The sequence below is a fragment of the Chiloscyllium plagiosum genome, unplaced genomic scaffold, assembly GCF_037043375.1.
Source record: "Chiloscyllium plagiosum isolate Xiang-an unplaced genomic scaffold, Cpla_swu_hap1 HiC_scaffold_39, whole genome shotgun sequence".
In the NCBI taxonomy this organism is placed as follows: Eukaryota; Metazoa; Chordata; class Chondrichthyes; order Orectolobiformes; family Hemiscylliidae; genus Chiloscyllium; species Chiloscyllium plagiosum.
Genome location: NW_028270177.1, coordinates 24069857 through 24095319, shown reverse-complemented (window position 1 = coordinate 24095319; position 25463 = coordinate 24069857). Strand labels below are relative to the sequence as shown.

Here is a 25463-nt window from a genome sequence, read left to right as displayed (position 1 = left end):
TAAAGTAATCACGAGTTTAGTTTTCAGTTTGTTTTAGTGCCTCAAGGAAGGTATACCAGCAGAAGAAAAAGCATTTAGTGAATGCAGAGAAGTTCACTAGAAGGAAACTGGTTGCAGCTGTACCAACCTGAGCAAGAAGCCTTCATAAGGAGACAATGATGAATCTCAGCTATAGTTTTGGTGTATGTCAGGATATTGATGGGATAAAAAGAAACGCTTTTCTGGAGTTTATAATTAAATCTTTCCAATGTGTTTTGTCTGGTGTAATACAGTTCAAACTTTTCTTGTTTATAAAACATTTTATTCTTTATGATATAAAAAAACCCAGCAAACTGCTGGAATACTTTCAGTACTTGATCAACGCAGTTTAAAACAAAATTAGTTTTATCAAAGCAGGTTTCACACTGGGATCAGATGTACCCAGTACTAACGTCAGTTGACATCATAACAAATCAAAATTTGAATCTTTGACCTTTAGAAATAAATGGTTTTAATTTTCTTTTCCAACAAAAGGGGCTAGTATAGCCAATAAGACATTTTTGAAAAGCAATTGCTGTTGAAATGTAAGGGAATTGTATTTGTAGGAAGAATAAATTGCTGTCCAAATTGAATAGGTTTACATTGAATATATACAGGACCTGGCAGAAAATTAAAGTTGTCACTTGGTTCCTTATGATTACACTGGAGATATAAAACGTTTCTGATCACTTCAACTCAGTGATTCCATTTAAACTCTGTTTTTGATGTAAAAATTAACTTTAATGTTTATGCCTTTGTTTATCATACATTCAGAAACAATATTTTATTACTCCATTTCATGGAATTGTAAAATGTCATATTAACTATTGCAAGACAAAGTAATAGAGTAACTTAATTCAGAAGGCTGATAAGTTTTCATTCCATTGATGTACATGGAACAGGAGAACATCTGTTGGTGCAAGCAAAGAAGTGAATGCTTAGTATTTGCATTTCAAATGTGAACCTGCCTTTTTTTTCATGTGTGTTTTTCATTTTATTACTTTTCTTCCTCAGTCTCTTTTTGATGTTAACTCTTTAGTTATTTTCCTGCAAAATGTTGTAAACATTTTGGTTGGAATCCAAGTCACAGAACATCCTCTTTCATCCAGGGAAAAGTTCCAAAATGTTAAAAGAATTATTTATTGTAGAACGCAACACACCTTCCCCCATATGTCCTCAACTTGCCGCCGATGAGCAAAACCATCCTTACATAAACTAATGATACATTAATTCTGTTTCTGACTAAACTCACTGAATTTGTTTTATATACACATTCACAGGGAAAAGCTTTCCTAGTCACATAAATCAGGCCATTTGTGAAAAAACAAACAGGTTAGAAAGCAGTGTCAAATTACCTGAAATGAGACGTGAACAGAATCTTTAAAGATACAATCCGGCAGGAGATAACATCTAAAAAGGAAGGTAGATTCTATTGAAATAGAATTCTAATTGCAATGAATGGACATATCACTAGACTCAACATCTTTGAATTGTTATCCATTTTTGTGATTTAATCTACTGGTCATTTGCAGTTTGTAAATGTAGCACTTTATTCAGAACCTCTCTCCCTCCTGTCACATGACAAATGGGGAGTTAAGTATTCACAACCTCTGACCCTACGCACAGAATGGAATGTCACAATGGGGAGATGATTCTAAAATCTGTGCACACAGTTTCAGGGGAGGGGAGAGATGGGATTAGTTCCATTCGCTTAAGAGAAGCTGCACTTCAGAGAATGGTGAACATTAAACCAAAGGCACGCTATATCAGAATCAAAGCCACACAGGAACACTCTAGGAATGAAAGATTATTTTCTGAGACATTGTGGAGAACTACCCACAGTATAAGTAGTCAGAGTATTAATTGAAATTTTAAAAGTATATTTTCAGATATTACAAAAATATTAGTGGAGAGGTTTGTTTGGCTGAACCGAAGTCAGAAACATGATAAAACCAATGGAATGTATCCAATTAGTGTGGGCATGTCTATGGGTTGAACATTGTCATCTAATTATTAACTATTGTATTAGTGTTTTTGATACATATACATCATGCAATAAAAGCAGTTTAAAAAAAAAGTTTGGAGAATTTTTGCATTCAAACTGAAGGTTGTTAACACTGAAAATGGAACACTTCCAAATCTTAAATACAAGGCATGAAACATTTCCCAGTGATTTAAATAATAGGACATAAAACTCTCTCTATTCAGTGCCAGCATCCCAAGCTCAGAGGCTCCCCTTCACTGTGCGCGTGTAAAATTTCTGTTTCCACTACAAACCACCCCTGTAGTGTCCCTGAATGGAACAGCTAATTAGTGCTAAATAAGAGACCATTTTGTGCTGTTGGCTCATGGCCAACATGCACCAGACTGAGACTACACCATTTATTTTAATGTAAGAAATTGAATAAAAAATGAACCTTCATTCTGAAACTTCGAACTAAACCCTGATGTTAGAGTGTGACATTACCCCTCCTCCATCACAGATCCATTTTCCCATTGATTAATGCGGTATTGAAAAGGAGCTAGCTATGTTACCACCCTAAATTATGGTTAGGAAGAATGTTCGACCATTCCTCTATAAGTACAAAACTAAACAGCAGACTTAGTTGATTGCACCACATGTAAATATTCAATCCCTCCATCACCACTGCACAGTAGTGACGGTACCATATCCAAGGTATGTTCCTATGTGTCTCTACACCTAGAGATACATTAGATGGATGGGGTAGATGAAAAAGAAAATGGAGTTCTGACCATGAATCAGCAATGATTTTATTTAATGTTGAAGGAGAATAGCCTAATCCTGCTCCTGAGTCCAGTGATCCAATGATATACTCCTTTGACAGTACCTTCCACCACTTCAATCTCTATCACTCAAAAACCTAGAAAAAGGGAACCAGACTCATCGGTCCACTACCAGCTGCAAGTCCCACATGTTGGAACTATATTGCCAATTCTTCATTGTTGCTGGATCAAAAACTCAGCAGCTGGAAATGTGTTGCTGGAAAAGCGCAGCAGGTCAGGCAGCATCCAGGGAACAGGAGAATCGACGTTTCGGGCATAAGCCCTTCTTCAGTCCCTGCCGACCAGCACTTTCTGCACCAATAGACTAGAGTGTGGCTCAAGAAGCAAAAGCAACCTGACACACAAATAAAATCAAAATACAAGAGATGCTGGAAATCCAAAATAAAAACAGAACATGTTGGAGAAACTCAGCAGGTCTGGTAGCATCTGTGAAGTCAGAAATAGTAAACATTGAGTTCAAATACTTTTTTTAAAAACAGAAAATCTGGTACTTAATTCTGAATAAAAATATTTGGACTCAAAACTTTAACATTGTTTCTCTCTTCACAGATGCTACTAGGCCTTGCTGAGTTTCTCCAGCATTTTCCATAATTATTGAAGGACAATGAGAGATAGGCAACAAATGCTGGTCTTGCAGTGACACTCGTATTCCAGGGTAAAAAATATTCTTACCTTTTAGGTCAATCTTATTTCTAAAAATTGTTACATTGAGATGTTTGTGGATAAAACATGAATGTATTCCCAACAAAAGCACAAATTAAAAGGAGTTAAAATGCTAAAGGGCTGCCCTGACTATTTGACTCACTTCTGTTTTCAGCTGTACCCATCTCAGATCGATCTCTTTCCTCACTATCTCCCTGGGTCCCACCCCCCAACCTTACTAGTTTAAATCCTCCCAAGCAGTTTTCGCAAAAGAGATTCCAATGATGGGGTAGAAGAGACCTGTACAAGAAGGAAGGATTGCACCTAAATTGGAAGGGGACTAATATACTGGCAGGGAAATTTGCTAGAACTGCTTGGGGGGATTTAAACTAGTAAGGTTGGGGGGCGGGGGTGTGGGGGGTGGGACCCAGAGAGATAATGAGGAAAGAGATTGATCTGAGATGGGTACAGCTGAGAACAGAAGTGAGTCAAACAGTCAGGGCAGGCAGGGACCAGGTAGGACTAATAAATGAAACTACTTATTTCAATGCAAGGGGCCTAAACAGGGAAGGCAGATGACCTCAGGGCATGGTTAGGAACATGGGACTGGGATATCATAGCAATTACAGAAACGTGGCTCAGGGATGGGCAGGACTGGCAGCTTAATGTTCCAGGATACAAATGCTACAGGAAGGATAGAAAGGGAAGCAAGAGAGGAGAAGGCGTGGCATTTTTGATAAGGGATAGCATTACAGCTGTGCTGAGGGAGGATATTCCCAGAAATACATCTAGGGAAGCTATTTGGGTGGAACTGAGAAATAAGAAAGGGATGATCACCTTATTGGGATTGTATTATAGACCCCCCAGCAGTCAGAGGGAAATTGAGAAACAAACTTGTAAGGAGATCTCAGCTATCTGTAAGAATAATAGGGTAGTTATGGTATGGGATTTTAACTTTCCAAACATAGACTGGGACTGCCATAGTGTTAAAGGTTTAGATGGGGAGGAATTTCTTAAGTGTGTACAAGACAATTTTCTGATTCAGTATGTGGATGTACCTACTAGAGAAGGTGCAAAACTTGACCTACTCTTGGGAAATAAGGCAGGGCATGTGACTGAGGTGTCAGTGGGGGAGCACTTTGGCACCAGCGACCATAATTCTATTTGTTTTAAAATAGTGATGGAAAAGGATAGAGCAGATCTAAAAGTTGAAGTTCTAAATTGGAGAAAGGCCAATTTTGACGGTATGAGGCAAGAACTTCGAAAGCTGATTGGAGGCAGATGTTTGCAGGTAAAGGGACGGCTGGAAAATGGAAAGCCTTCAGAAATGAGATAACAAGAATCCGGAGAAAGTATATTCCTGTCAGGGTGAAAGGGAAGGCTGGTAGATATAGGGAATGCTGGATGACTAAAGAAATTGAGGGTTTGGTTAAGAAAAAGAAGGAAGCATATATCAGGTACAGATAGGATAGATTGAGTGAATCCTTAAAAGAGTATAAAGAAAGTAGGAGTATACTTAAGAGGGAAATCAGGAGGGCAAAACGGGGCGATGAGAAAGCTTTGGCAAATGGAATTAAGGAGAATCCAAAGGGTTTTTACAAATATATTAAGGACAAAAGGGTAACTAGGGAGAGAATAGGGCCCCTCAAAGATCAGCAAGGCGGCCTTTGTGTGGAGCCACAGAAAACGGGGAAAATACTAAATGAATATTTTGCATCAGTATTTACTGTGGAAAAGGATATGAAAGATATAGACTGTAGGGAAATAGATGGTGACATCTTGCAAAATGTCCAGATTACAGAGGAGCAAGTGCTGGATGTCTTGAAACGGTTAAAAATGGATAAATCGCCAGAACCTGATCATGTGTACCCGAGAACTCTGTGGGAAGCTAGAGAAGTGATTGCTGGGCCTCTTGCTGAGATATTTGTATCATCGATACTCACAGGTGAGGTGCCGGAAGACTGGAGGTTGGCAAACGCGGTGCCCCTGTTTAAGAAGGGCGGTAAAGACAAGCCAGGGAACTATAGACTGATGAGCCTGACCTCGGTGGTGGGCAAGTTGTTGGAGGGAATCCTGGACAGGATGTAGATGTATTTGGAAAGGCAAGGACTGATTAGGGATAGTCAACATGGCTTTGTGCGTGGGAAATCACGTCTCACAAACTTGATTGAGTTTTTTGAAGAAGTAACAAAGAAAATTGATGAGGGCAGAGCAGTAGATGGGATGTATATGGACTTCAGTAAGGCATTCGACAAGGTTCCCCATGGGAGACTGATTAGCAAGGTTAGATCTCATGGAATACAGGGAGAACTAGCCATTTAGATACAGAACTGGCTCAAAGGAAGATGGTGGAGGTGGTGGAGGATTGTTTTTCAGACTGGAGGCCTGTGACCAGTGGAATGCCACAAGGATCGATGCCGGGCCCTCCACTTTTTGTCATTTACATAAATGATTTGGGTGCGAGCAAAAGAGGTACAGTTAGTAAGTTTGCAGATGACACCACAATTGGGGGTGTAGTGGGCAGCGAAGAGGGTTACCTCAGGTTACAACAGGATCTGGACCAGATGGGCCAATGGGCTGAGAAGTGGCAGATGGAGTTTAATTCAGATAAATGCAAGGTGCTGCATTTTGGGAAAGCAAATCTTAGCAGGACTTATATACTTAATGGTAAGGTCCTAGGGAGTGTTGCTGAACAAAGAGACCTTGGAGTGCAGGTTCATAGCTCCTTGAAAGTGGAGTTGCAGGTAGATAGGATAGTGAAGGCGGCATTTGGTATTCTTTCCTTTATTGTTCAGAGTATTGAGTGCAGGATTTGGGAGGTCATGTTGTGGCTGTAGGACATTGGTTAGGCCACTGTTGGAATATTGCGTGCAATTCTGGTCTCCTTCCTATCGGAAAGATGTTGTGAAACTTGAAAGGGTTCAGAAAAGATTTACAAGGATGTTACCAGGGTTGGAGGATCTGAGCGACAGGGAGAGGCTGAACAGGCTGGGGATGTTTTCCCTGGAGCGTCGGAGGCTGAGGGGTGACCTTATAGAGGTTTACAAAATTATGAGGGGCATGGATAGGATAAATAGGCAAAGTCTTTTCCCTGGGGTCGGGGAGTCCAGAACTAGACGGCATAGGTTTAGAGTGAGAGGGGAAAGATATAAAAGAGACCTTGGGGCAACGTTTTCATGCAGAGGGTGGTACGTGTATGGAATAAGCTGCCAAAGGATGTGGTGGAGGCTGGTACAATTGCAACATTTAAGAGGCATTTGGATGGGTATATGAATAGGAAGGGTTTGGAGGGATATGGGCTGGGTGCTGGCAGATGGGACTAGATTGGGTTGGGATATCTGGTCGGCATGGACAGGTTGGACCAAAGGGTCCGTTTCCATGCTGTACATCTCTATAATTTCCCCAAAGGCAGAATGCAATTTGTTAAGTTTTCTGAAGTAATCAATAAACAGTCATTGTGTTGGAAGTCCCTGAGCCTCAATGATTGGACTTTGTTCACAACTAACAGGTCAGACCTAAGAGGTGAAAACAAATAGAAGTGCACAATTGCCAGTTGGGTGTTACACTGATTTACTTGGGTTGGCGTTTGTCTAAAACCTATTGGTTAAGATGCAGAACAGAATACTTAGCAGTTATTGTTTTCAAGTCAATCAAGAGAACCCACTGGCAAAGGGAAGCGAAATCTGTTCAGTATTTGGAAATACTGCACAAAGATAAGTGGTTCTGTTTGGATTAAATGCAATTCTATTTGTTCCTCTGTGCACATGCAACTTGCGCCGTCTGCAAAATAAAGCTGCATTATATTTAGCTTCATTTTACAGTTTTCTTGGTTAATATCCAGGGAGAGGGGCACGTGTGTGGGCATATGGGAAAGCTAAAATTTCCAGTTTCCACCACAGTGTCACAACTAGTGTAAAACCCTTGGTTTGTGTCAGTATAAAGTTATTGTGCTGTATAGGTTCACCTTTAAACATACAATACTCAAACTGCTCTTAGAGTGACTAGCACCACTGTGTCTAAGGGAATATTCACAGTGACAGGTGAAATGGTTACAAGGATCTTGCACACCTGTGTGACAAGGGGAACTACATATAACAAATGTTATAGCTTGCTATAAAGATATTTGAGATATCATTAAGACAAGATACTGTAGGATTATCTAAATACAAGTTCTTTCTTTAATACCCTGGCTACTAGATTCCAACCTTCAGATCATAAATCAGTTGCAAACTGTATACCTTTTAAAAATTGAATAATTAGCCAGGCTGCACTGTATAGAAACTGTTAAATCAGTCAATTGCAAAATTTATGTAAAGGCTTAATGTACTAAAATGACCTACAAGTAATCAGTCAAGACAATCCACATAACAAGTTTATTTAAAAATGTACTCTTGATACAATTACAAAAGTATAGGTACTAATCTTGGTAATTATCATATAATGTTTCAAAGGAGAATTCTACTGAAATAATACATCTTGATAATGTTGCAACAAATTCACTTTCAACGGATCCGAATGTGTTGCAATGCTAAGAACAGCCATTCTCAAATTCAAAGGACTGTGGAGATGGTAAAGTATTATAAATTCTTCCTGGAGTACATACCACATCATATGGTGCTGCCTGACATGGCTCTAGAGCTTTACAATTCAACTTGCTTAAAGAAGACACTGTAGAAATTACCATGGCAAAATTGCAGAGCACAGGATGATCACTGCAGGGGCTACAGGAAGGAGCAGTTTTTCCAAGCAGTCATACAGCAGTACACTCTGCTGTGAATGTAGGATGTTTCATGTAGAAGTCACTATACTGAAGTGCAGCACAGAGAGGAGAGGAGAGATCTGGATAATGGGCTGCACAAAATCCTGTCCCTCATTTCACACTGGCAATACTTCTGTATTAAAACTTAGGGAAGAATTTAAGTGATAGGAAAAATGTAAAATAAGTGTGAACTTTAAAATCCTGAACATGTTATCTGAGGAAAACTTATCCACCAGACAACAACACAACTCAAAATATAACTTTAGGGTTGGAGCACTGCAAAGGACTGCAAATAAATATTTGGGTCACATATTTAAACCATGGCAGCACTTCCCTTGAATACTGTAGATTTAAACCAGTTATGTTGTCTTCTCACAGGTTATTTGATTGTTTAAAGTTTAAAAAGGTTAAAGGATATATGAACATATAATTTTTTTAAAAATCAATCCTAAATCAGTCTAATTGCTAAATGGGGAATTAGAGCCTAGTAATCTCAACCACAGCAGTGTTCGGCCCAGTGGGACAATTGTCAGGGAGACAATTGTTAAGTGATATTGCTGGACTGACAATCCAGAGACCCAGGTATCAGGGACCTGGGTTTGAATCACACGATAGCAGATAGTGGAATTTGAATTCAATTTTAAAAAGATGGAATTAAAAGTCTAACGATGACCATGAACCTTTTGTCAGAAAAAACCCATCTGGTTCACTAATGTCCTTTAGGGAAGGAAATCTGCTGTACTTGACTGGTCTGGCTTATGTGACTCCAAACCCAAAGCAACATAGTTGACTCCTAACTGCCCCCTGGGCAATTTAGGATGAGCAATAAATGTGGCGTAGCCCTCAATTCCATGAATGATTAATAAAATTAATAATTTGTTTTGGTGAGCATGGTGCTTCACTAGCTGTTGACTTCAGGAGAGCAATGTGAGTGATGGCAGGGCCAAATGCCCTTTAGATCCCGTCACACATGGCTCACAGATCTTCATTATCACAGCTAGCTTGGATTTTTGTTGTAAGTTGATCCAGTGTTTGCTTGCACAGCATCTCAGTCTATTGCACAGCTATTTTGGCTGCTTTCAGGTCTTGCAGTGCTTTAACTGTTGAATATCAGGTAGGCTTTGTCTTTGCATTAATCACAGATATCATTTCAGTTGAGTAGGTCTCATTCTGTCTTTAGCAAGTTATGCTTTCGTTATCTTGTTGATGATTGAGCTTGGTGACTTTGCAATAGTTAATTACGTAACGAGCAAAGTTGTTATCTCAAGTACATTTTAATGGAAAGTTTATAAATGGCAATGGCAGAAACCTGACTGCAGGTCACCCATCCACTGTGTTCGCACTAGAATTTCTTTTTGGTGGAGATGTGCAGTGGAGTTTATCAGATTGTATTAACATGAAGTTAACAATGATGGTATAGGCTATATCAGAGGTGCAATAACTTCAAATGCTCCAAAATCAATTAATGCAGAGACAGAAAATTCAACTATGTTGTTGATTTTGCACTTACATATAACACTTTCCAAAATATTAACTTCAAATACCTTTCCTACATGAACCAAACCACAACTTGCACCAAAAAGGCTATTTTATTACAAATAGGCTTTGTCCGCCAACTTCCCAGTGTTTCTCACGAAATTCCTCCTTCAGATGAATTTCATTCATTTAATTAGAAGTGCATTGTATGTATTTACAGAATTGTTTCCACCCAGTCTGCTTTCTTGTTGCAAATTCAATTCTAAATTATAACCTTAAAGATGAAAGATAACATTGCATGCATCATCTTTTATAATATAGCAACTATAAAAGTTAGTGGATTATTTTCAGAAGTTATTTACAAATCTGAGGTGAATATATATTGTGCAGAACACAAATATAATTTAAAGAATATGTACAATTTGGAATTACTATATTTTGTAATATTTACACACATTCTCTAATAACTGACATACATTCCAAGCTACGGTTGAAGAGAGGCAATTTTATCATTCTCAGAAAAAAAGTAATGAAGATCAATTGTAACAATATTCAAGTCCATTCTTGGTATCAACAGGATTAACATCTTTCAATGTAAAACCCTTGTTAAAACCACCATTTTTCAAAAATTCCAATTTGACTGCATGGGTATTCCTCCTTATAACCACCTTGATAATGGACACTTAAGAAAATTTAAGTTTAGCTATTGGATTCAGCTGACCATAAACCTTTCTTTCCTAAAGTGTAAACGTTTGTATTTTCACAGATAAGGTCCAATAACTGCTGCCACTTTATAAAGATTAATTTTTTGTTTTGGGATTTTCAAAAAAATGGCAAGTATATTTCACTGTTTCACCACAGATGTATGTTGCCGTTTTCAAAAAAAACCCAACTTATAGGTTCCACCTTTCACTATGAAAAATACTGTCTGTGAGAACATAGACTTTCCATTCACTGATACAAGTTAGCTTTTCTGATTTCTTTACGGTCTTTAAAATGTTGTCTTCCACAATGTGGACAAAGCAGACCGAGCGAATCTTCAGCAGGCTCCTTTCATTCTCTTTGTATCAATTTGGACAAACCATTGTAATTGTGTAAGCTTTCAAGCATAAATTCAAAAGCCAAGATCTGTGAAGTATTAAGTACAGCTTTTGGAATTTTTGAAATGAAAGATTAATGGTCAAGTGAAGAATAGAAGTGGTTTCTGAAAATATTAATAATTAAACTCTTATTATTCGTGATCACATTTTGAGAGATGCTATTATAGCAATGAAAAAAGTTTCACAAATAAACACACAGTTCAATGCGAATTTTATAGCGTGATAAAATTAAATTTCAAAGCTTGAATTTGGCACTAGAACTTCATCTACCCAGACTGACTTCCATGCATTTGAGTTTACCCTCTTCTAAATTCACATTTGAGTAATCTTCCAAGTTATTTTACAGAATTAACTTTTCAGTTGTTTATTAGAGTTCTTTAAGCTATCAATTTTAACTCTCATATGAAATCACTATTGATTAAATTTAACATTATGCTACATATTAGTTTATCCAGGCGGTTACCAACGTAAGAACGACACAGTGATAAAACTGCAGTGATTCAATACAGCAAACCAGCCTGACTTGGCACACAGACTGGGAAAAATGCACAATTGAGTGACAGTGACAAGGGAGCTAGGTTGTTAGATCTTATATGCACATTCCTAATTAAGGATGTGATAATTAGTGCTGTACAGAATAGATACTGAACAATATTAAACATCAGAAGCCTGCATTGTGAGGTCACTGAATTAAATGGGATTTTTGATTCATTGCCTGCATTTAAACCATATTTTATTAGTTGGTACAACAAGCATGTCCAGGCAAATTAGCCATATTCAACCAGTCTATAAGAAAAATACTTCTCATCTCAGCTCTGAAAATGCGAGTTCAGGGAACTGATGGTAGTGTTACTGCATACTTAGTCTGTTTGTGCTTCATTAGTTTAATAAAAAGAGACATTTCCCTACAAGTAAGACTTAATCTCAAAACTCCATTTCTAGATACTTTGCTTCACATTTCAGCACACTCGCTGGATGATGTGATTACACTAAATCAGCCAGCTTTGGTCACTCAATCGACTCCATCAAAACCTTCAGTGTTCTCAATTGCTAGGTTAAGCTTCTCCCGCAATTCTTCAAATGATTCATAAGGTGGCAAATCGAGACGATTGAAACTGAAAAATAAACAATTTTCTTTATAAATTGTGCTAAACAAATTGAAGCTCTTACTTCTATGTAATTAATGTGGGCATTTACATTCCAGAGTTAGCAACATAGAGTCACAGAGGTCTACAGCATGGAAACAGGCCTTTCAGCCCAACTTGCCCATGCTGTCCAGTTGTCACCATTTAAACTAGTCCAGTTCTTTGCATTTGGTCTATATTCCTCCATACCTATCCAATCTGTGTACCTGTCTCAATGCTTCTTAAATAACAAAATTATACTTGCCTCTACTGATACCTTTGGCAGCCCATTCCATAAACTCACCACCCTGAGTGAAAATATTACCCCTCTGGACTATTTTGTATCTCTCCTCTCTCATCTTAAAGCTATGCTCTCTAGTTTTAGACTCCTCTACCATGGGAAAAAGATATTGGCTGTCTACCTTATCAATGACTCTCATGGTTTTATAGGCCTCCATTACGTTACCCCTCAGTCTCCTATACTCCGGGGAAAAAAGTGCCAGCCTAGCCAACCTCTCCTTATAACTCAAACCTTCCAGGCCAGGTACCATCCTAGTAAATCTTTTCCATACTCTTTCTAGTTTAATAATATCCTTTCTATTGTAGGGCAACCAGAACTGCATACAGTACTCCAAATGGCCTCACTAATATCTTGTCCAGCGGCACAAGCCATCCCAACTCCTATACTCAATGCTCTGATCAATGAAAGCTAGCATACCGAAAGCCTTCTTCACCACTCTATCTGCCTGTGACTCCATTTTCAAGGAGCTATGAACCTGTAGTGCTAGACCTCTTTGTTCCATAACACCCCCAGGGCCCTATCATTGAGTGTGTAAGTCCTGCCCTGGTTAGCCCATCAGAATATAATACCTTGCATTTATCTAAATTAAACTCCATCTGCACACTGGCCCAGTTGATCAATAGCTCATTGCATTTCCAGATAAACATCTTCACTGTCCACTTTAACACCAATTTTGGTGTTATTCGCAAACTTACTAACCATACTTCCTAAATTCTCGTCCAAATCATTTATATAAATGATGAATAACAGTGGCACACCACTGTTCACAGGTTCTCCAGTTGGAAAAACAACCCTCTACCACCACCTTCAGTCTTCTACCATCAAGTCAATTTTGTATCCAATTGGCTAGCTCTCCCTGAATACAGTGAGATTTAACTTTACTCAACTACCTATCATGTGATGCCCTGTCAAAGGCCTTGCTAAAGTCCATGTAGACAATATCTACCACACTGTCCTCATATACTTTCTTGGTCACCCCTTCAAAAAGCTCAATCAAATTCATAAGACTTGATTTCCCACTCATAAAGCCATGCTGACTGTCCCAAACGAATCCTTGCCTCTCCAAATGCCTGGAAACCCTGTCTGTCTGAATCCACTCCTCCCTACCATGGTTGTTCGGATCACCAGTCTGTAGTTCCCAGGCATTTCCCTGCAGCCTTTGTTAATAGCACAACATTAGCCACCCTCCAATCTTCAGGAACTTCACCTAAACATGAGCTAATCTGCTTTCCCCCCAAATTGTCAAAACAGTCAAAAGATCAAAGTTACCATGTGTGAGCTCTTGGTAATTTCTCTGGAGTTCCCCACTGTTCAATAGTAAATAACTGTGGTCCATTTGATCCTAAGAATAACAAATACAAGAATACAGTTTAAGAAAAACAGAAAACAATTAGTTGATTTTCATAGAAGTAATCCCTTGAACCAATTCCAACATTCAATCTAATTATGCTGATCCATAACCCTCCTCCACATACACACCCTTACTTTCACATTGTTTGATATCTATTCGTGGATGCATAATTTAACTTCATATTCATGGATACATAATTTAACTTGCAAAGAAAATCATCCAAATTTTGGAAGAGCAGGAAGATAATTTCATATTTAAAAGAAAGCAAACTTTAATTTATTCCTAATTCTGCTTACCATACAATTCAGCAAATCCATTCATAGGTACCCGTGAAGTACCAGTCACAAACTGCAGGAATCGAATACGCTTTTCTGAATCCATTAACAGCACTGTCTATAGATAAGAATAAAGAATTTTGTTATTTTTTTTAAACAATTGGGCATTTCTTCTGTGAAATTTTGACAGGATGTAAGCTATGGGATTTATGTATAAATTTTGTATGTTAGTTATTGAAAGGTTAAATTTCTGGTTTTGAGTTAGCAACTCATACGTTTTTCTGTGTCTGAAGTTAATAATTGCAAGTATTTATAGAGTCATAGAGCATGGAAACAGACCCTTCAGTCCAACCTGTCCATGCCGACCAGATATCCCAACCCAATCTAGTCCCACCTGCCAGCACCCGGCCCATATCCCTCCAAACCCTTCCTATTCATATACCCATCCAAATGCCTCTCAAATGCTGCAACTGTATCAGCCTCCACCACATTCTCTGGCAGCTCATTTCTGTAACAATGGCAATTATTTTTTAAAAAAAAGTTTTTGAAGCCTGGTTGGAGAACATGGGTTTGTGTACGAACAGGCCTTTGTTGATTACAAGTTGCTTGTGACTCAGCACGGTAAGTAATGGCACCTCAAAAGGTTTAGATTAGATTACATTAGATTACATTACAGTGTGGAAACAGGCCCTTCGGCCCAACAAGTCCACACCGACCCGCCGAAGCGAAACCCACCCATACCCCTACATTTACCCCTTACCTAACACTACGGGCAATTTAGCATGGCCAATTCACCTGACCCTGCACATCTTTGGACTGTGGGAGGAAACCGGAGCACCCTGAGGAAACCCACGCAGACACGGGGAGAACGTGCAAACTCCACACAGTCAGTCGCCTGAGGCGGGAATTGAACCCGGGTCTCAGGCGCTGTGAGGCAGCAGTGCTAACCACTGTGCCACCGTGCCACCCACCGTTTCTTGAGAGTGTTATGGAAATTACTTTTAAGCTTAAATGAAACACAAGAGAAGAGAAAAGAGAAGGAGAAAGGGATAACTTGGGTTAATGTTAGTCCTGTGAAGATTTTGGAACAGGATATTTGAATACAGCAGTGCTCCTGAGAAGACAAAGATAGAGGTAGTGGATTAAATTATCTTGGAGTGAGAAATTAGTGTTCACCCGAGACCAGAAGTGTTGGGATTAAAAACCCCGAAGTGGTCTCTTAAGATAAGTGGTCACCCAAGTCTATGAACTCTATGAAGAGCCCATCTGCACTTTCAGTTTAAAAGTTGAAATTGCAAGTGTCTTAAACCTATTGAGGTATTACAGAGACTGATGTGAAAATGACAAGTGGTGTATGAGAAGTATACCAGGAGTGGGGTTTTGGATACTATACAAAAGCTGTTTTGTTTCTTGTGAAATTATATAGGAATGTTTTGTGATTGACTTTATATTATAAATACATAGTTTAGTATTACAAAGACATACATATTTTATCTTCATTCCTTCTGTAATAAATTTACATTTTGTTCTTAAAGCAAAATCTGCAGCATTGCACGCTTGCGTTTTAGCAAGATAACATTTTGTTAAAATCAAAACATACATAATTATTAGCTATCAAGCCAGGTTTCTGACTGGGATCAGGCTTGTCTGATCCACTGGGACAATGACTATTGTAAACATACTCCCGCTTTTGTTCAAACAGGAACAGAAAACAATTATTAACCTAAATAATCCCTTTCTTGGTGTCTACTCATTTATGCACCCCCTTTTATTCCATACAAGAGTTTCTACTCCTTTAGAAGGGAAGGCCAGCAGATATAGCTTCTTGCTTCATTTTGTTTGGATAGTTCAAGGGAGATTTTTTAATGATGTCTGTTACTGATAAGAATTTTCTTTTTTAAAATGCCTGCAATAAAATCAGCACATTTATATCTGAAAACTGAAATGCAAGGAAAATGGAAACCCAAAGTTTCAACAGTCACACTGCAGTGACAAGCTGTAAATCCTGCTTAAACAACAACCACCAAATATATGTCATGTCAGACTTTCCAGTCTTGCATTACCTTCCAAAACCATTGTATGACCGGATGGTTTGCATTGTATCCATTTTTGTACTTTGTATTCTCCCTCCAGTCGTTGACATCTACATCCCCTAGTCCACACATTAATAGCTAGAAACAAATGTATAAACATCATCAAAACACACAAAAAAAAATTCAATATATATTGCAGTTAAAATGAAAAAAAGTTACCTCCAATTCATTCTCATCAAATATTTTTATGAGATCTTGTGGGATCAGTTCAAAAAAGCCCTGAAAATAGAAAGAAAGTGTGGTGTAAGTGGTATCACCTATGTTTACTACAGCAACAGTCAAGTCATGCAGACAACAAACTTTGTTGACCTAATTTTCTAATGACATTCATGTGCCTTGGATGTCAAGAACCCAGAAGACCTGCATCAGGCCCCGAAGGTCCAAAGCAATTATTTTAATGAGTACAAAACAATGAAAAGTTAAAATAATTCAGTGCACTTTCTGCAGTGACTCAATGCTGATTTCAAAACAAAGTTCAGGCATTAATTTAAAAAGCATTTATTTCATTCAGTGGACAGCTTGTAGTATTTTCTTAATTAATACTTTGACCATACAAAAATATAAATGGCGATAAGCATTTAAAAAAAATACATGGACTTTTTTTTTTTACACAGAGGGTGGTAAGTACCTGGAATGCGATGCCAGAGGTGGTGGTGAGGGCGGATATAATAGCAACATTTAAGAGGCATCTTGACATATACATGAATAAGCAGGAAAGAGAGGGATATGGACAGTGTACAGGCAAAGTGGTGTTTAGTTTAGAAAGTGCAATCTTGATGGGATGAAGGGCCTGTTTCCGTGCTGTACTTTTCTTTGTTCTTTTGACACATGTCCCAAGTGTTTGATATCAATACGTCTGTCAATGAAGCATTATCCAAGAAAAGAAAGTAATGCACAGATCAATACATTGGCCAGTGCTTTTTTAAGGAAAACCATGGATGCTATGATAGAGTCATGCAGCTGTACAGCATGGAAACAGACTCTTTGGTCCAACTAACCATGCCAAGTAGATATCCCAAATAAATCCAGTCCCATTTGCCTGCATTTGGCCCATATCCCTCTTAACCCTTCCTATTCATATAAGCATCCAGATGCCTTTTAAATGTTGTAATTGTATCAGCCTCCACCACTTCCTCTGACAGCTCATTCCATATACGTACCACTGTCTGTGTGAAAAAAAGTTGCCTCTTAGGTTTCTTTGAACTCTTTTCCCTCTCACCTTAAACCTATGCCCTCTCCTTTTGGACTCCCCCACCCCAGGGGAAGACTTTGTCTATTCACCCTATTCATGCCCCTCATGATTTTATAAAGCTCTATAAGGTCACCCCTCAGCCTCCAACTCTCCAGGCAAAAGAGTCCCAACCTATTCAGCCTCTCCCTCTAATTCAAACCCTCCAACTCTGGCAACGTCTTTGTAAACCTTTTCTGAACCCTTTCAAGTTTCACAACATCCTTCCTATAGCATGACCATTGTTAAGCTATTAAGACAGCAATGACTGGACTGTACATACACAGCTAAAGGTAAAAAATCAAAAGCTGCTGTTCAACTTGCTCCGCTCATACAAAACATCCACTGAATTGGTACTTCATTAAGAGACAAATGATTGAAACACATGAAAACCACAAAATTGAAGTGCTTAACTAAGGGATACCCACGAGAAAAACAAATACCATTTGCCCATTCAAAGACAACTACAAGGCCTCCTCCAAGGTCAGCACGTCCTTCCTTCGAGATAGAGCTCAAAACTACTCACAATACTTCAAATGCAGTCTGACCAGAGCCTTATACAGCCTCAACAATACATCCCAGTTCCTGTGTCCTACGCCTCTCAAAATGCATTGCATTTACCTTCCTAACAGTCAACTAAACCTGCATGTTAATTTTATGAGAATCCCAAACTATGACTCCTAAATCTCTTTGTGCCTCAGATTTCCAAAGCTTTTCCCTGTTTAAAAAATAATCTTTGCCTGTATTCTTTCTACCAAAGTACATAACCTCACACTTTTCTGCATTGTTTCCAACTGACACTTCTTAGAAAGTTCAAATCCTTCTGCAGCCTCCCTGCTTCCTCAACACGACCAGTCCCTCCATTTATCTTTGTATCACCCGCAAACTTAGCAATAATGCCCTCAGTTCCTTCATCCAGATTATTAATTTTGAATGTGAATAGTTGTGGTCCCAATATGGACCCCTGCAATACTCCATTATTCTCCAGCTGGCATCCTGCAAAAGACTCCTTTAACCCCATGCTCTGCCTTCTGCTAGTCAGCCAATCCTCTAACCATGGCTGTACCTTGCTCCTAACACCCTGAGATCTTAACATATTTAGCAGCCTCCTGTGAAGCACCAGGTAAAAGGCCTTCTGAAAATCCAAACAGATCACACATACTGGTTCTCCTTTGTTTAACTTGCTCGTTACCTCCTTAAAGAATCCTAACAGATTTTTCAGGCACGACCTCCCCTTGATGAAGCTGTGCTGACTCAGCCCTATTTTACCATGGCACTTCCAAATGTTCTACAATCTCATCCTTAATAATACTCTAAAACCTATCAATTACTGACATCAGACTAACTGGTCTATAATCTCTTGTCTACTGCCTCCTTCCGTCCTTAAATACAGGTATGACATTAGCCATTTTCCAGTCTTCTAGGACTCTGACTCCAGCGATTCCTGAAATATCACTACCAATGTCTCCACAATCTCGTCAGCTAGCTCCTTCAGAACTCTGGGGTATGGGCCATTCAGTCCAGGTGATTTATCCACCTGAAGATCTTACAGCTTTCCCAATATTATCTTCCTTAGTGATGGCCACTATACTCACTTCTGCCCCAATTCTCTTGAAGTTCTGGTGTCTTCCACTATGAAACTCATGCAAAGTATCTATTCAGTTCCTTTGCCATTTCTTTGTTTCCCATTATTACTTCTCCAGTCTCCTTTTCCAGTAGTCTAATGCCCACTCATGCTTCTCTCAACTTTTGTATATCCTAAAAAAAATACTTTCAATCTTCTTTCATATTATGAGCTTGCTTACCCTAATATTTCATCATCTCTCCCCTTCTTGCTTTTTTTTAAAAAGTTACCCACTGCTGGTTTTTAAAATGATTCCCAATTCTCTGGCTTCCCACTAATCTCCACCACATTGTACGTTTGCTCTTTGGCTTTTATGCTGACTCGGTCTTCCCTCAATTACCATGGTTGCCTCATCTTCCGATTAGAATATTTCTCTTCCTTAGTATGAATTTCTGGTGCGCCTCCCGAATTACCCTCAGAAACTCCTGCCATTGCTGCTCCAACATGTTTCCTGCTGGGCCCCCCTTCCATTAAACGCTGGACAGATCTTATCTCATGTGTTTGTTGTTACCTTTATTTAATTGTAATACCCTTACATCAGATTCAGGTTTCTCACTCTCAAACTGCAGGGTAAATTCTACCCTATTGTGGTCACTGCTCTCTGGGGGTTTCTTCACCTAAGGCTGCCTAACCAAGTTTGCCTCCTTACACCTCACCAAATCCCAGAACTGCCTGTTCCCTAGTGGGCCGTGCCACAAGCTGCTCCAAAATAAACCATTTTGTCAGCAATCCGCAAATTTCTTTTCTTGGAATCTGCTCCCAACCTGATTATTCCAGTCCAGCTGCACATTTAAGACCCTAATGATTATTTTAATAGCACCTTTCTTACATGCCGACTCTATCTCCTGACTTACTTTCTGCTCCACATCCTGACTACTGCTAGAAGGCCTGTACATAACTCCCATCAGGGTCCTTTCTCCTTTGCAGTTCCTCAACTCTACCTATACAAATTATATGCCTTCAGACCCTATATCACTTCTTGCTAGCGATTTAATTTTATTTCTTACTAGCAAGGCAACCCGTACCTCTGTCCACCTGCCTGTCCTTTGCAGAGGACACATATCCTTGGATATTTACTTCCTGGCCCTGATGCCCTTGCAACCACATCTCTGCGATGCCCACAACATTGTGCCTGCCAATTTCTCCTTCATCTCTCTAAATACTATCATTTTTTCTCCAGTTAATTTCACTTTCTGTACATATTTTAGCTTTTGACTTTCGTAGTATAATGTACATTTTTTACTTCAGATTCTATTTGCCTCATTCAGAATACTTCAGGTTGATTGGCTAAGGACAGACATTGGTTTCTGCCCCACTCAGACAGGTCCCAGATACCCTGAGGAAAACATTGTGCCAATATCTATTTCTAGTTTCTGCAAGTTCTAGTGCAAACTCCAATAGAAAGTCAAGTGGACAGGTGAAAGTACAATGAATGGCTGGCACCACTTGTTTTATCTACAAAAATCTGGACTATTAGGACTACCTGGGAAAGGAATGCTCACAGGCCCAGATAATTTAACACAAATAGCATCTTGCATCAGAAACTAAATTGGGATGCTAGCCTTAGGTCAATGAATGCACTTTGCCTTTCTTTTCCTTTTATCTTTGCCATGTTGAAATGATTTGAATCTTAAGGAATCTCAGCATTAAAGTTAAACTCATTAGACAACATCTTAGATTATGTATTGATCTGTCTTTAATCTAAGGAGTTAGATCAAGTAAAAACTAAACATTCTTGTTACCTCCTTAAAAGAATTCATTTGCTCCTGGATGCGATTGACAAACCTCCACTGCATCACAAGGCTAAAATAGAATAAGAACAAAATAGCGGTGAAATATCACTTTACTGAACCTCACATCACTCGTTTCTAAATTCAGAACATAATATTTTAGTTAGAGGAGCATTTACAAACTGTATGCAAGCTATGTTATATATTTTCCTCTCATTCTTGGGAATGGAACTTGAGGTCATCCTAAACTGATAAAAATCGATTTCTCTGCAATCTCGAAGTCTCATGTTAAGAAAACCTGCAAAACCTTGAATAATAATCTGACACCAGTCACCAGCACAAAGCTGGCTCCACTGGTTATCTCATTCAGATAACTTTCAAAGACAATTCACATTGAAAATTGACCAAATTTCAGGAGCTGCACTTGGAAGCAGGATTGCTGGATTGGAGAATTGACTGCTGGGAAAACAGCAATTTACTATGTAACAATTTCACAGACTTTTTTGGGATTGCTTAGGACTGAAATCAGGAGTTTCAAAGCAGGGAAATTTCCCAAAAGGATATCTTTTATCTTCACAAATGGATAAATATTGAACAAAAAATAAATTGCACATGAACATTTCAAACTGAGTTAAACATAGCTATCTTCAACACAAACAATTCTCAAGCTCAAAACCACTTACTGAATGTATTCTTTCTTGTTTTTGTTGGTAACCAATATTTCTGATCCATCAGGTTTTAGTTCATGTTGTTGAGTCTGGTGAAAAGAAAAATAAATCCATAACATTTCACTTAAACCACAAAACCACTAGAGGGCACATATACTGTTTTACAAAATGGCATTTTGAAATGGCATTTAAGATCTTTCATCAGCAACATAACATTTGTAGAACAGTACAACACAAGAATAGTCCTTTCAGCCCACCATGTCTATGCCAACCATGATGCCATTCTAAATTAACCCCATCTGCCTGCACATTGTTCATATTCCCTGCCCGTTCATTAAAGTCTTAAGTACAGATAGACAAGTGGTCACCAAAAATGAGCTTAATTTGAAATCTCATTTTATTCGATTTTAATTATTTTTGGATATTTTAAATAAGTTAATTAATCTATTTGTCTCTTAATTCCACTTATTTTCTCCTCTTTTTGTTTTATTTGCTGTACATTATCTTATATTGGAATAACCTTTCTAATTTGCACTTTCTGGTTTAAGCTCTACCTCAGTAAAAGTCATTCAATCTGACTGTTCAGATCCCCTATGGAGGGCATTGTTCCTACTAGTAGTTTAACCCTTAAATCTGATACATCCAAAGCAATCAGTACAGTTAATTTCTAGTAGCTATTCTGCAAAATTGTTATCACTTATAAAAGTATTGAAACATCAGTGTAATAACCTTTATTTGGAATGAATAGACAAGAAAGCTGAGTTTGAATGACTTTATGGGGACACATATTCAACCAAAATCCAAATTTTAGAAGGTTGTAAAATTAAATCACAAACGTAATGGCGAAAGTCTGTTTTATTTTTGGACCAATCCAGAAAAAGCCTGCCGACAAAGTACATTATCCCATTACTCTGTAACACCTCAAAGAATCACATTTAAAATTTTTTGAAATAATAAGTTAATGTTGTGACTGTATCCAATGACGTTATTGGTAGGAATTTGTTGTTGCATAATGACTTGAAATGCTACTCCTTATCATTCAAGTTCAAGATGTCGAAAATCCACAAATGTACTCCGACATAGAGTCACAGAGATGTACAGCATGGAAATAGACCCTTCGATCCAACCCATCCATGCCGACCAGATATCCCAACCCAATCCAGACCCACCTGTCAGCACCTGGCCCATATCTCTCCAAACTCTTCCTATTCATATACCCATCCAAGGAAAAAAAACGATGTTCAAAAAATAAATGTCTTCTTCAACTCACGAAAATGAGACCATTCAGCAATATAAAGTTCAATCTTTCATTTGTACATTTAACAGATCACAAAGTATAATCCAAATATTGGGACTGATTAAGGCTCCATTCTGCACAGACACCAAACACTATAAACTGTCACCTCAATTAATGAGCAGCTTAAGTTGTCAATTTCATTGTGATTTGTGTATGGGACAATTCTTCGTTCATCTTGCTGCATTGGTGAGCAACAAAAGTTCCATTTATCACACAAAAAATGACACTTGAGATCTTTAGTCTGGAATATCTGTACAGTGAAAGTGCAACTGGGCTAGTCCATTACTATACAACATGCACAAAACAACATTTAAACACTGTAGTTCAAAAACTGATACTAATACCATATAAACAACTGTTCTATTGATACTTCCAGAATACTTGTGGTGCTAAACAAGGCACTCTTCTTGAAATTAAGGTTTCTAACATTAATACAACTCAAAGTACATTAATATTACATCAGGTCCTGTACTAACAGGATGTCATATACACTTTTTGGCACATATATAAATAGATCCCACAAAGATCATTACAGAGAATAATATAACAAATAGAACTAACTACATATTGCTGTTCTGTACTTAAAATGAACTCTTGCAGAAATTTTGGTCTAACTACAAATTATGAACGTGATTTACATTACAAGGTAGATATCTGTACTCAAACACTCACCAATCTAATGCAACAGTTTAATTGCAAGTGAATTTAATTGTAATCAATGCACAAATGCATACTAACCTGACCAAACAACTCTTCATCAACCACAAATCGAAGATCCAAATCAGTTGGATCATTTTCAAGAATCCACATTAGTGAGTTGTAATACTCGCTGTCCTGTAACATTAGAGATTACTTGTTAGTGGTTCACAAGATTGAATTAGACACTCTCAGTTGGAAGCATGTTTCTCAAGGAATTACATCATAATGTGCAAATGCTGTACCATTCATATTTTATAGATGCTCAGAGTGTGATTGTCTCTTTTTCAGGCTAAGTATATAGGTGGGCAAGCTGGGTATGGACTAAGTTGACATCCCTACCATTTAGAAAATGTGACCCATCATGTATCAGTAAAAGAGCTAACATTTGACCACATCATCTTATCAGAAGCCTTGATAGTGATGCCCAGGTCACCAGAGACTGCTGGCTGTAATTTTCAATTTAAGGGCCTTTGCTGATGGTGGGTCAAGAGGGTCCAGTGGAGCTTCCCACTCCATGCAATTGGGTGAACTGGAGAGAGAAACCTGCCATGGCACAGTTATCCAACCATTTCCACTTCTCACCATCTCAGGAAGGAAGCATTCTGCTCTCAACTCTGAAAAATAGGAGCAATCTTCTTTTCCCAGATTATGTCCAAGATTGTTTTGAAAATAAACTAATGCTTTGAAATGAACGCTTAATTCCAACTCCTATACCATTATCCAAGAAGCTAACATTGAGTTTAAATTATTTTGATTTGGGTTTTTGCTGAAGATTTTGAAAGTTCTTTGGAAACTCTGATTGTTTAATGGATTCATCTAACTGAGTTGTTACCAGGCTAAAAGAAAAATGCTTGGCACTTGAATAAGGCAAAAATATGAGCCAAGGACAAAAGCTGGAGAGAAGATTAGGTCCAGATTGGATCCATGTGAATGTCAAATAACAGAATTTACAACAAAAAAATTACTTTAGATAATGTAATAATTGTGAAAACGATGCATTGCAAAAAAAATTTTCTTCTCTTGCAATGTAGCAATAGATTATTGAAAAAACTTTTGTTTGGTAGAAAATTTACAGTACAAGGGACTGAATGTGAAGTTATTACAAATTAGCTGGGGAAGGGAAAGACTCAACAGCACAGCTTTTTTAACAGAATAAATATTTATGAGAATTTGATCCTGGTACAGAGAAACGTTCATTGTGGCAAAAAGACAATAATTAGTCATGCATTTATCAGTAATATATTTCCCAGTACTGATACAAAACAGTTGTATTACACAGTCAAGTTGCTGTTAGAAACAATTAATTGCTGCTGGGCGGCTGGTTTGAGTTGCAGAGTGATGTGTGGGTTCAATTCCTGCACTAACATGGAGGATTCTCCTTCTCAACCTCTCCCCTCAACTGAAGCGGGAGGTCTGTCAGGTTAAACCACCACCAGACTCTAGCCCTATGCTCCGATAGAGAGTGGGGTGCTGGAAAAGCACAGCAGGTCAGGCAGCATCCGAGGAGCAGGAGAATCGACGTTTCAGGCAAAAGCCCTTCATCAGTCCTCACTTTCTCCATGCTCCAATTGGTCTATGGCAACTTTACTTTTTTAAACTGCTATAGTACTCATTGATTAAATGCCTCTAAGTAACCATTTAACACATTTATGATCTGAAACTCATCCCAACAGTTCTTTGGAATGGTGAGTTCCTCTTCCACTACCTAATTGCTAGTGCAGCGTGGGGGAATATTTGACATCTTTTGCTATTCTCTCATTCAGATATTATTGGGCAGCCCCAACCTCTGACTACTGGTCCATCACTCCCTTCCCTAAGCTTTATAAAGCTTACTTTGTGCAAACGTTTCTGTTTTTCTACTTCGGCCCATTATTTATATGCCCTGTTGCAACTGGGTTTACTTGCTCCTGCTCCCTTGTAAATTAGAATGTGACTCAAAGTTTCAGAGAAACTCTTTCCTTTCTAGGAAATTTTAACTACACAAAGTAAAATGTTTTCTCTTAGCTAAGTGCAATATGACACTCACTTCGTCACCTCTAATCCCTCAATTAGCACCTAAACAAATGATTTGATCATTAATTGCCGTTTGTGGCAAATTATTGTTTGCAAATTGGCAACCACAGTTCTTTAATGACAACATAATTGTGGTTGATCTGAATGTGACCTCAAATCCACATTACCGCCTGCCCTGATAACCTTTTAACCCCTTGCTCAACAAGAATCTCTCCATCTCTGCTTGAAAAATATTCAAGAACTCTGCTTCAACTACCTTT

General features: G+C 38.4%; 1 protein-coding gene across 3 annotated transcripts in view; it reads right to left on the bottom strand.

Moving 5' to 3' along the window:
• Window positions 1-7823: 7823 nt before the first annotated feature.
• nedd4a (NEDD4 E3 ubiquitin protein ligase a) overlaps window positions 7824-25463 on the bottom strand; it is a 152773-nt gene continuing 135133 nt past the window's right edge. For all 3 annotated transcript variants that reach the window (XM_043677486.2, XM_043677487.2, XM_043677484.2), the window contains 8 exons: window positions 23230-23325; window positions 21210-21283; window positions 20539-20599; window positions 16104-16163; window positions 15915-16022; window positions 13873-13969; window positions 13495-13567; window positions 7824-11915 (listed from right to left, as the gene is read on the bottom strand). In XM_043677486.2, coding sequence (XP_043533421.1) covers window positions 11813-11915; window positions 13495-13567; window positions 13873-13969; window positions 15915-16022; window positions 16104-16163; window positions 20539-20599; window positions 21210-21283; window positions 23230-23325 — 672 coding nt within the window. In that variant the 3' untranslated portion in view covers window positions 7824-11812. The remainder of the gene's footprint in view (window positions 11916-13494; window positions 13568-13872; window positions 13970-15914; window positions 16023-16103; window positions 16164-20538; window positions 20600-21209; window positions 21284-23229; window positions 23326-25463) is intronic.